At 36.5% G+C, this 13,114-nt stretch overlaps 1 protein-coding gene across 7 annotated transcripts in view; it reads right to left on the minus strand.

Moving 5' to 3' along the window:
- Window positions 1–10,717: 10,717 nt before the first annotated feature.
- Window positions 10,718–13,114, minus strand: part of PNPLA4 (patatin like phospholipase domain containing 4) — a 73,965-nt gene continuing 71,568 nt past the window's right edge. For all 7 annotated transcript variants that reach the window (XM_056807859.1, XM_016424799.2, XM_056807860.1 and 4 more), the window contains one exon: window positions 10,718–13,020. In XM_056807859.1, the coding sequence (XP_056663837.1) occupies window positions 12,889–13,020 (132 nt within the window). In that variant the 3' untranslated portion in view covers window positions 10,718–12,888. The remainder of the gene's footprint in view (window positions 13,021–13,114) is intronic.

The following is a 13,114-nucleotide window of genomic DNA, read 5'->3' on the forward strand; positions in this document are numbered from 1 at the left end:
TTTCTAAGCTTAATAGTCTACATTAGGAGTATATAAATGATACAGCTGGTAAACATTTTGTGAAATTATTCCATTTGGAAAAAAAATTGTGAGAATTTCTGAAATCTATTAGTAATAACTTGTTAAGGAAATTCCCAGTCATAAAAAGAGGAGACTTCCTTTAAAAAAATTTGGGGGGGGGGGGTCCATCAGTCAGAGCAGGAGACACCTGGCAGGGCAAAAACTACTCAGTCCAGTCCTAACAGTATAAAAATGTAATTGAAAAAGGTTTAAAAATACAGCATAAATAATATAATTTGTGGTTTTCTAAGTCAACATGAAGATTCAGGGATATGTTTTTTTTCTTATTTTTTTAAACCCTTACCTTCCGTCTTGGAGTCAATACTGTATATTGGCTCCAAGGCAGAAGAGTGGTAAGGGCTAGGCAATGGGAGTCAAGTGACTTGCCCAGGGTCACACAGCTGGGAAATGGCTGAGTCCAGATTTGAACCTAAGACCTCCTTTCTCTAGGTCTGGGCTCTCAACACTAGGGATATGTTTCTATTTGAGTTTGCTATCACTGAGAGAGTACTATATATTTATAGATAAATTTAAATACATACCCACATTTTATATTTAGGATTTCAAACTACATTAGTTTTGTTTCTCTTCTTTGGAAATCTTTTGTAGGACTTCCAAATAATTATTCTTTTCCTTGCTTTTTACAATTTAGCTACATATTTTAACCATATTGCTTTTATGATTTACTGCTCCATGTAGCCTTACTGATTATTTTTATTACATTATGATCTGAAAAGGTTGCATTTATTGTTTCTGGTCTTTTGCACTTGTTTGCAATGGTTTTATGCCCTAGTACATGGTAAATCTTTGTGAATGTACCATGTGCTACTGAAAAGGTGTATTTCTTTATGTCCTTGTTTATTTTTCTCCAAATATCTACTAACTCTAATTTTTTCTTAAATTTCATTCACCTCTCTTACCTCTTTCTTATTTATTTTTTGGTTTGATTTATCTAGATCTGATAGAGGAAGGTTCAGGTCTCCCACTGGTATAGTTTTACTATCTATTACATCCTTGAGCCCCACTACTTTCTCCTTTAGAAATTTGGTTGCTATACCATTTGGTGCATACATGTTGAGTACTGATATTTCCTCATCTATACTGCCTTTTATCAGGATATAATTACCTTCCCTATCTCTATTAACTAGATATATTTTTACTTTGACTTTGTCAGATATCATGATTGCGACTCCTGTCTTCTTTTTCTCAATTGATGCCCAATAGATTTTTGCCCCATATGCTTACCTTTACCCTGTGTGTGTCTACCTTCCTCATGTGTGTTTCTTGTAGACAACATATGGTAGGATTTTGGTTTATAATTCACTCTGTTATTTGCTTCCATTTTATGGGCGAATTCATTCCATTCACACTTAGAGTTATGATTACCACTTGTGTATTCCCCAACATTTTGATATTCTCTCCTAGTTCAGCCCTTTCTTCTTTCATTATTTCCTTTTAAATGAGTGGTTTACTTTTAACCAGTCCCCCTATTTCCCACCCTTATTTTGCTTCCCTTCCCGACCCCTTCTTATTCCCCTCTTATTTTTCTTCAGAGTCTTTTTACTCTACCCCCACCTTCTCCCTCCCTTGTATTACTTCCTTCCCCACCAGTCCCTTAGTTACTCTTCTACTTCTCTATAGGGCACAAATCAATTCTCTGCCCCAATGAATCTGATTGTTCTTTGCTCTTTGAGTCAATTTCAATGCACATAAGAACTAAGTATTTCCTGTCTCCAAACTCTTTACCTTTCCAGTGTATTGGTGTTCTCCCCTACCTCTGCCATGCACTTCTTTATGACATATATATTTACCTCATTTTGTCTCTTTTACTTTTTCTCAGTATTAATCTCTTTTTTACCACTAGTTTTATGTACAAACACACACACACACACACACACACACACACATATCTTAGCATTTCATTCTATACAGTTTGTCACTGTTCTCTCTATAATTCTTCTTGCTACCCAGGTGATAATAACAATTTTTAAGAGTTACCAATATTCTCTTTTCTTATAGGGATACAAATCATTTCAATTTATTTGGTCCCTTAAATTTTTTGTTTGTTTGTTTGTTCTTGTTTCTCTTCCCCCCCCCCCCCTTTCTTACTTACCTTTTGGTGATTCTCTTAAGTTCTGTGTTTGGGCATTGAATTTTCTGTTCAAATCCAGTCTTTTCTTTATGAATGCTTGGAAGTCTTCTATTTTATTAATGACCATATTGGGTATTTATTATTTTATTTATTTTATATTATATATATATATATACATATATATATATATATATAATTTATTAATGACCATGCAGGGTAACTGCATGAATATAGTCAGTTTTGCTGGGTAGTTGATTCTTGGTTGTAGACCTAGTTCCCTTGATTTCCAAAATATCATATTCCATGTCTTTCAATCCTTCAGTATAGATGCAGCCAGATCCTGTTATCCTTACTGTAGTTCCATTGTATCTGAATGACTTCTTAGCAGTTTGTAATATTTTTTCCTTGGTCTGGTAGTTCATGAATTTGGCTATAACATTCCTGGGTGTTGTCAGTTGAGGATTAAGTATAGGAAGTGATATGTGGATTCTTTCAATCTCCACTTTTCCCTCTTGCTCTAGAATGTTGGAGCAGTTTTCTTGGATAATTTCCAGTCAAGGCTTTTTTAAATTAAAAAAAAATGTTTTTTTTTTTTTTTTGGTCATGATCTTTTGATAATCCAATGATTCTTAAATTATCTCTCCTGGACCTGTTTTCTAGGTCTTCTGTTTTGTGGATGAGGTGTTTCATATTTTCCTCAATTTTTTCATTCTTTTGATTTTGTTTTATAGTTTCCTGCTGCCTTGTGAACTCATTTGCTTCTAGTTGTTAGATTCTAGTTTTTAAGGACTGTATTTCATCCCTGGATTTTTGGTCATCCTTTTTCTGATCTTTCATCTCCTTTGCCTCATTTTCAAGTTGATTAATTTTGGCTTTCAAGATACTATTTTCTGTTTCTACTTGACTTATTTTTCTTTTTAAATTCTTTTTCCAGTTGTCTTCAACCTCTCTTAATTGTGTTTTGATCTCTTCCAAAGCCTGTGTCCAATTTTCTGGAGTTTCTGTTTTTTTGCTTGGTGTTCCTTGGTCCTCCTTTGTTTCATTTGCTCTTTGTTCAATTGCCTGGATAGAAGCTGTCGATTGTAATTTTTCTTTTTCTATTGTTTACTCATATTTCCCCCTTCTTTCCCTCCTGTAGTAGCCTGTAGTCTTGCTCCTTTCATTAAGTGCTGGATCTGTGGGTTTGAGCTGTCCTGTCCTGAAGGAGCTTCTTCTCTGTTTTGCTGATGGATCGGGTTAGTTAGATCTTTCCCAGCTGACAGGAGCAGCTGAAAAGGAGCTGGGCTTAACACCCTGTTATCAGGGTTGTAGCCTTTAGTAGTTGCAGCCTTTGCCCTTGGAGCCTTGTCAGAAAGGCTCTCAGCAGTCTGGGGGAGGGGTGTTACAGCTTGAGCGTCCCTGCCCTCAAATGGCTTCTTAGCTGCCCTGTTGATGAGACTGAGCTAGGGCAGGGTTGATCTGCAGAGCTGGATATGTACTGAGACCAAAACCTTGAGAAGGGGGTGGGGAGCAAAGAGTGTCTTGGCTGTGACTAGGCTGCCTGCTCTTTGCTTCTCCTCCAGGTGCCTCCCTCTGATTGTGTTCAACATCCTGAGCCTGGCACAGTTGTGCCAGCAAGGTACACCCTCCAGACTAGTGCCCTTGCCCGCCCAGAGATTCCAGCCACTGCTGGAGGATCAGCAATGTAGGTGGGGGAGGGGTCCTGGGACCTTCCTTCTTTTCCCTTAAACTGGCGTATTTTCAAATTCAGGCTTTCTTGGGGGCGGGGGGAGGTGTAACTTTTAGGTTGAGTCTAGCAGAAGGGTTCCCTAACTCTGTCCTATTGCTAGATTTGATTTTCAGCCCCACTCCCCCCCCATTGTTTTTGATTCAGTAAAGAAGGTTTTGAGGAGATCTGAACATTTGCTGCCTTTAAGCTGCCATCTTGACTATGCCCACCCATATTACTTTTATGAAACTAAACATTAGTATTCTATTGAATAATTTTTTGAAGGATTAGACCTTGAAATGTTATTTCATTTATCCCACCCTCAGATTTTAACTTTAACTTATTGTTTTTCATATAGAGATACTCAGGGCAGCTGTGTGGCTCAGGATTGGTGGATTGAATGCTAGGCCTAGAGACAGGAGGTCCTGGATTCAAATTTTACCCTCAGACACTTTCTAGCTATGTGACCCTGAGCAAGTGACTTAACCCCACTTTTCTAGCCCTTACCACTCTTCTGGCTTTGAATCAGTACATAGTACTAGTATATAGTATAGTATAGTAGTAGTCTCTCGGTAACCAAGAATGACAATTGTCTTTGTGCACTTTCATCTGTGATGTACCCTCATATGGCTTGAAGAGGGTTGGAATAGATGAGTGTGCACAAAAACACTTGTGCGTGAAGGAGATTTAAGTGGAAAAGTCGATGCACAGAGACAGTCCCACTCTCTCGGCGTTGGAAGCCTGGGTCCAGTGGCACGAAAAGTCGTTACACCTGGAGACTTCCTCAGCTGCATTGGATGGCCATGTTGTCTTTTGTGCTCCAACATGCCCTAAGCACTCCACAGTGCCTTGCTGCGTCGCCCTCTCAGCTGTTGAACCTTCTTGTTGGTTTCTTCCGTCTGTTCAGCTGAAGCAATCTTCACATGCTGGGTGAGCAAAGCCTTAGTTCACCAGGGGTTGACGACCCAATGGCTACTCTCACAAGGTTTAGCCAGCCTGTCGAAGCCGTTGCCCGAGGTGTGGCCACTGCCGCATGCTAGCAGTTACTGGTAGCCACAAGTGAGAGCTGGGTGTCAGGTGAGGGTCAGAGGCTGGAGAGCTGCCCTAGGAAGGCAGGACAAGCCCTCCATACCAGAGATACTACCCCTCCCTTAGCACCCCATACACCCCACATAGTACTGATGTTAAAATAAAAGGTTAGAGGGGGGAGAGAGAGAAAAAAAGAGGGAGGGAGGGAGAGACAGAGAGAGAAGGAGAAAGAGAAAGAGACAGAGACAGAATGACAGAGAGACAGAGAGAGAGAACACTCAGGTACAGAGTAAGTCAAATTCATTTCTCTCATTTTTCTCTAATTTATAAGGTTAAAATAAAAAGAAAGGAATTCATCAAATCCCCTCCACCCCCTTATCAACTTCAAAATGATCAGCTGTGGAAGGCTCCCATTCCATAAAATTCATAGCAGTTTAAGACACAGAAACAACACTGTTCTTTATTTATTCAGGAACAAAAAGAATACACATGGGCCTACATCAAATTGCTATGCAAATGAGACTCATTGATTTCAAATACTGTGGGTCAGAAGGAGGCCAGTCTGGCTCTGTGGGTCTTTTATTGTGTTCTGATGTTGCTATTTGTTTTAAAGAGAGTCCTGAATAAAATAGCAGAATTTCAAGGAAACCACCTTTTGCAAGATTACTACAACAGACAACCCATTCCTTTGCCCAAATTATGAATTTGCAAAAATATATTTTGTGTAGAGAACAGTTTTTTTCCCTGAGGACTGCAACAATGGAAAAATAATTTAGTTATATTAATTTTGAAAACAGAATGGGATATATTCATAAAGATATTACAGATTATAAATTTAAGCATTTATTATCTACCAGATGTAAAGATGAACACAAAAGGACTCTGATGATTTAAATTCACATCCTCCTGGTAGAATCTATCAGTATACTATGGAGCATGGAAGAGACCATATAGTGTGCCAGAAGTCATTATAAGCAGATGGTCATAACATCTCATTAATATAATCCCATTTTATTCATCATGATAATTTAAAATGAAAGTTCCAGGTATCAGATGTAATACTTTAATACATGTTCTTGGTTTTAGCTTCTAAATATGTAAGAACTGCCAGACTTTGAAGAGACATTACACTGAGGAACATGGTCTAACTATAGATATATAGTTTTCCTGCTCTTCATCCATTTTGTGCATGTAAAAGTTCATATGGAGATACTCTGTTTTATACTGTATTGCTTCCTACTTTCCGATCATCCTGGCAGTGCACTCAAGGAAAGAATTATTGCTTATAAATAGCAGCAAAACAAACAAACAAAAAAAAGTGAAGCAACTGGAGTCAATGATTTGAGGGAGGCAAAACTTTCCATTTAGGGACAAGGGGCTATCCTAATCTTCTGTGACAAGTCTACTGTATTCAATTCAATTAAACAAATAATGTCAGTTCTGCCACTTAATACCTACAGAACATTGAACAAATTATTTAATCTCATTATCCATCAGTTTCTTTGTCAGTAAAATGAAGAATTTGAACTAAATAGTCAAGATCTTTTTCACCTGTAATCTTAAAAACCATAATTATAGAGGAAGTCATTGGAAAAATGGTTCATGACTCAATTCATGAAGTTAAGGATTCATAAAAGTGTAGATAAGAAGGGGATATATTTTGAGTATACAGGACTAACTGTACAAATGAATGGAGGCAAATCATGGAATGCTGAACACAAGGAGCAGCTAAATAATGTGCATGAAAGGTGTAATATGTATAAAGATGTGAAGGAAAATTGTGGTCCATTTGTGGAGGATCTTCTAAGCCAGGCTCACCCCCCAGCCCAGTCCCTGAAGACTTTTAGTCAGAGGAGGGACAGTATTGTGGATAAATTCAAAGCATTTTTCAGGGTCTCTAAAATTCCTGCCAGTATCAGAAAGATGTGAGCAATAACCCCATAGAGAATACACAGTGCAGTGACAAAGGTCTTAAAATATTTTATTAGAAATATCACTTACCTGAAATATTCACCTCAGGTATGGCCTATTTTTAAAAGGTCTAGAAATTGCTTAATACAGTGGAGGAGTACAGTTTTTAAACTGAATTTAGAATTGGAAGATGGGTACAAATCCCAAATCTGCTCATTGTTTATGTGCAAGTACAATGATCGAAAATCTCTTGGCTCTAGTCTTTTTGTGTAAAAATAAGAGCTGAACTAGTTATTCTCTAAGGTGTCTTCAAGCTCTAATTCTCTTGATGATGCCTTTTATCAGGAACAGAAAATACATACTAAATATTCCAAACTGGAAAAGATCTGGATCTTGCTCATTTCCTCTGAAATTTAGTCTTTGCCTTCATCATGATTTCTAGTCACTTTATCCCTCTGCTTTCCCCAGTAAATCAGCCTTGCTCTAGCCTCCCTTCAATTTCTTGAACCTATATTCAATTCAGTTTTGTTCTCTTCTATCTTGTCCATTTGCCACATGCCCCCCTCAAAATCTCTATTTGATTTTTCCCCTCACTCTTGCTCTGGCGACAATGAATGTTACCAAAATCACAGAACTATAATGGTTTTTCTTGCCCTTTCCTAATTGCCATTTTTATGAAATTTCTCTCAACATTGGTTACAAATCATCTTTTCTCTAAAGTCTTATGTAACCCTTTTCCTCTTCCTTTGAGCTGTGGGTTTTGTGTCATGTGGGTCAAGAATATTGAAGACGTGCTCTCTATTCTTCTCAATTCTGCACTTGAATTCATTTAATATCTTCCTCTATTTTCTTCTTCTTCTTTGTGTTTATATTGAAGAGGTTACCCTTTTTGCCAAGTTCATGACTTTGACTTTCTCTATCTCATGTCAGAGCTGCCCTTTGGTTACCAGGGCTAGGCCCCACTGACAGTCTCTTTCACCACTTGCTAGGATCCCTTTTTATAACCAGATTTCCAGATTGTACCAGGCTTAAAGTCACTTGATCCTATCACCCTCTTAAGATTGTCATATCTTTCCTTTTTTTGGACAAATTTTTAGAAAAAACCACACTGAACATAGCAGGTATTTAATGTTAATTGAATGGGAACATGTCCCATTCACAGATAATTACAGTGAGAGAACTGCAAAATAGTATAGTTGAAAACACATTGAATAAGGAATTAAAAATCTATGAGAGTTTCAGTTGTCTGGTCAAATTAGAAACCCTCAAATGGTTAACAAGTCAATGGAGGAGGAGGAAACAGAAACAAGGAATATAGATGAGCTCTTTTTATTTTTGCTGGATAAAATTTGTTTAAGTGACATCCAATTTTTTGTGACCCCGTTTGGTTTTCATGGCAAAGATATTGGAGTGGTTTGCCATTTCCTTTTCTAGCTCATTTTACAGATGAGGAAACTAAGGCAAAATAGGGTTAAGTGTCAAGAGTCACACAGCTAGTAAGTGTCTGAGGCCAGATTTGAACTCAAGAAGAGTTTTCCTGACTCCAGGCCCAGCACTTTATCCACTGTGCCACTTAAAAGCTCTCTGGATGATATGCCCAAGGTCCAATAGGCACAAAAAGCAGTGTTACTTGGAAAGGCTTCAAGTAGAGCATAGTGATAGCTATATCTGTTATTCAAAGACAAGTTTAGATAAATCTGGGGAGGCTAATTTATGGAATGTTAGTCACCACAAGGAACAATTTAAACCATGGAAAGTGATAAAAATTGCCCTAGAGGTGCTCTAATCTGTATTGCTGAAAGAAATGACTAAATCAATGAAATCCTTTATTTTTAAAGTTTTAAACCATAAAATGATAGCTAAAGAAGTAGTATAGGTGATCTAGTCAGTTTAGGGTCAAGTAAATCTAGGATCAAATCTCACCTCTGACACATAATGGCAATATGACTTTGGTCAAGTCACCTCCTTAATGCCCCCACACAACTTTAACTATACATTGCAGAAAAGTTGCTGATCTGGATTGGTAATAAGGAATTTTTTTCACTTGATTCATACAAATGAAATCAGATTAAGACCAAATGATGAAGATTAGATATTACTGTTTCATCATAATTTTCACAAGCATAAAGAGGACAAAACATTTACTTAGAATTTTAGTAACTTTTATTGGTTCAATTATTGAAAGTAATTTTCAAAATAAAATGTTGGAAGTGAATTCTAAAGGTTATTTGTTCATAGGTGATTATGATACACTGAAAAGTCAAACTGCAAGGCCAGTTTACAGAGAGAGATTAAAAACTCTTGCTTTAAGACTACAAACTAGCTAATAATGTGTATTGTTGGTAGTGGAATCATATGCATCAGCAAAGGGAGTTTCTTTACTGAAAGTTCCCTAAAGCAATAATTTCACAGGTAAGGACTATGTAATAGAGTGCTACTTCTGAGGGTGTCTATTGAATGTTACTAGATGACTAATGGATCAGAGGTTTTCCTCCCCTCTTCTGAAACCTCAGCTTCCCCTCTCCCTTTCCCTTCAAGTCATCCAGGTTAAACTGTGAGATTTAGAAGAAATACTCTTTCTCTTGATTTCTCAAGTAAGGGGCTTATCTGGGGAAGACAGGACAAGGGTAGAGGATAAGGTAAGAGGGATAGGATTCCCTAATCTCTATAAGGAGCCTTGGTTTGGAGGGTATTGGGGAAATGGCAATTCTGTCATAACTGTGACACATAGTCTGTCAGGAAGGTATGGGGACAATAGATTTTATTTCTTCTCCTCTTAACCAGCCAGGTAACCTCAGTCAGTCAGCAGAAGCTTCAGGGTCTTCACCATCAGCCACAAGCAGCCAAAGCTTAGTTCACCAGCCTCTCCCCCAGCTCCAGAAGCCAAAAGGGATCCAGTTCAGAAGCTTCTCAGCCCAGTGCAGCGTGGCTTGGCTCCAACTGTCTTTCCCAAGAACATTCCAATGGAACTGTCACTTGACTGGCAGCTGTTCTGTCCTCAGCTTTCTGTCTTGCATGCATGTAAATTTTCTCTTGCATGCATGCTTCTTTGACAACTACTTAAACAAACAAAACTTAGGACTTCGCTTTTGTTTTTCTCTATATTAAGAATTGAATTAGAAGTCATGAGGCCATGAGGTCTAGGGTCAAGTTCCAGCTCTACTAAAAGACCTCAGTTCAGTTGGATATAAAATGTATTAGATTACTTTCAATTTACCTTCCCATTTAATTTCAAATTATTCTTATGATCTTTTGAAGATTCTTATGATCTTTATTTATTTAAATTATTGAATGCATTTCTTCTTCCTTTTGAGGACTACTTAACTTTAAAACCAATTCAATTTTCTTTATGAAAATGGCAAGTTACCATGGTTACATAGTGAAGAATGTTACTGAAAAGCAACAAAAGACAAACTAATGACATTTTAAAAGCCAGTTTTGAAGATATTAGGAAATTGCTACAACAGGGGCCCAGGAACCTACCAAAATTCCAATTATAGCAAATCATAATATAAACATCCAAGTGTCTAGGTCAGAAGTAATTGATGTCTATTTAGATTTGCTATGCCTGTCCCAAACAGTTTTGTGTTTCAGATCTAGCTAAATGAGCAAAATTTAATAAAAGATGAATGTTGCACGTCTCTCTCTCTCTCTCTCTCTATCTATATATATATATATATATATACATATATACATATCTGAGAATATTCATGAATGCATTGAGAAATAAAATTATGCATATTACATGCCTCATATGAGAATTAGGTGTGGTATCTCAGGACATTATCATTGTATATAATTACAATGTTTTATAGTATACTCCCCTTAATGAAAAAATAGATGGTTCTTCATATTAAAATGCCTACTAATGAATGCATCAAGTTCTTTTCGAGGAAAAGCAATGACTCCCACAATGATTAAAAATTAAAATTCTTCAATCATCTTTAATAACAGGATAAAAAATCTCACACAGTTCCAAACACACATAGCTTTAATTAGATTACAACTGAAGTAGGAAAAAATTCAGAGAATACAGGCAAAGCTAGATGAATTTTATGTACATGCTTAATGGAAAGATGGGTGTAGTATTTGAAGTCTAAAAGTAGTGTTATTTCAGTATTTTAAAAGTCATAAAATTGAATTAAAGAGGAAGTTCAAATGGTATGAAATATATGCATGAAATTAAATACATGAAATTAAGTTGTTTTGTTTCCTGCTGTCTTCTTGTAATTAAGAGTTCATGCTTGACAAAATATCATAAAACCAGATTTTAAAAACTATACAAGTAAATTCAAAAATTTTTCCTACCAAATTACTTGGCATTGTTAAATGGTTCAACATTGGAAATGTGTGATTTTATCAGTAGAAATTACTTTAGAGAAGCATTATTACTTCCTTTGCTACCACATCCTAAGTACCATGGAGACTTTTCCATCTGACTTGTAGCTGTAGCTATATATGTTGTCACCCTCATTAAAATGTGATGTTCTTGAGAGCAGAGACTGTCTATTTGCATCCCTAGTGTGTAGCCTGGTGCTTTTCCCCTAGTAAATACTTAAATGGTTTATTCATTCAAAATGTTTGATGTGAAAACTTGGTCAAATGAAATGTGTGTTTTCAGAAGATATGAATGAATAGTTCAGAGTTGACTCATGTTTAGTAGGCTAAATAAGAACTATCCAGTTCATCGTTCTTAGTGGTACTATAATAATTTCCAGCTCCTAAGGAATGGAAACACCTGATATTTGTCCATTTGACTGAACACTAGAATTGTAGACAGATCACTTGAACTGTAGGCTGATAGGATTCTATATTCTAAAAGTCTATGACAATTAAATAGCCTCTATGTAGAATCCCTGATACATATCAATTGAGCCTATGAAGCTTTGGGAACCTCCAGAATTGTTTTGGAATTCGGAATGTGAAAAGATTAAGAGATTTGTCTTCAAAGGGTTCTCTCCAGGAACTCTTTTCTGGCTTTGTCTCCATGGTTAGATGACATGATTTTAAACCAGTAGCAGTCAATGGCAATTATTACGAGTTTCATAACCTACTACAAAAGATCCTTATTTTAAAAAAGCTATACGTTTTAGCTGCCCCCTTAAACCTTGCTTCTCTTTTTGTTTGTTTGTTTGTTTGTTGTCATCTCTGGCTCTTAACATTTGAGCCTGTAAGTGATAGTGCTGAGACTATTAAGGCCAGGGCAGTTTGATGTAGAGAATTTAGATATTTTCCTCCATCAGAAATAATTTCAGTTGAGAAACAATGGAAAGGATATTTATGGAGGAAAAAGAAGGAACAAGTCAGTTCTAGGGTCATCTCTGGAATTTCAATTAGTTTCCTTTTCCCTTAGGCTCCTGACTTGAACCCATATCTTAACTTAAAGTTAACTCAACAGTACATCAGAAATTAAATAAATCCTTAAAAATCTTCCCTGTGGCTTTACAGGCTCTCTAAGAAATTATGGGTCTCAGTTCCTCTGTCAACCTCCTATAGTGAGCTCCTGAGATTACCTCCTGAAAGGACGAGTTCATTCTGAAAGAATCTTTCTTTCAGCTGAGTAGCACCATAGTTATGAGGGCAGGAAGAAAGAGAACACTACTGCAGAAACAGTACAATCCACAAGACAGTAATGAGTATTAAGTTGCTACAATTTCCTCAGGGAAGCTAAACCTCCTCATTTTTAACAACCCATTGACTATTTCAGAATATAGAACATAGGATCAAAGCTTTTGAGCTGTATGGGATCTTAAGAGATTTTCAAGCCCAGTTTTACTGATGAGGAAACTGAGGTTCATAGAAAATAAGTGACATGCCTGGTGTCACAAGTTAATAAGAATCTGAATTGGGATTCAAATCATGCCTCTTAAAATGCAATAAGTATTCATTTTTATAAAACATTAGTATTCTTTAAAAATGCTTATCATTTGAGTATATTTTTAATGACACAAGTTTTAATTTTAAAAACAATATTTTGCTCTCTTTTCTGTTGACAAAGAAAACTTTGACAGATGATAGAATTTTTCATGTTCGATTAGAACCTGTGCCCCAAATCTATTTCTATTTTGCATAATAAACTTTAAGCATTCTATTGAAACCAATTTTCTTTTAGTAAAAACTTGGTAGCATCATCAAATCCATTTTGATATAGTAATTTCATTTTCCTCTGGGTTGGTGGGAAAAGAGCTTGATTTAGTCTTACCAGATTGGTCCTAGACAACTACAACAAAAAGAAACAAATTTTAATAATGAGACTTAAGTGGCATTGAAGGCAGATATAAATGTCAGTCTAAACTTGCTTACTACAGATATTT

This window comes from Monodelphis domestica, chromosome 8, assembly GCF_027887165.1.
Source record: "Monodelphis domestica isolate mMonDom1 chromosome 8, mMonDom1.pri, whole genome shotgun sequence".
NCBI classification, from domain to species: domain Eukaryota; kingdom Metazoa; phylum Chordata; class Mammalia; order Didelphimorphia; family Didelphidae; genus Monodelphis; species Monodelphis domestica.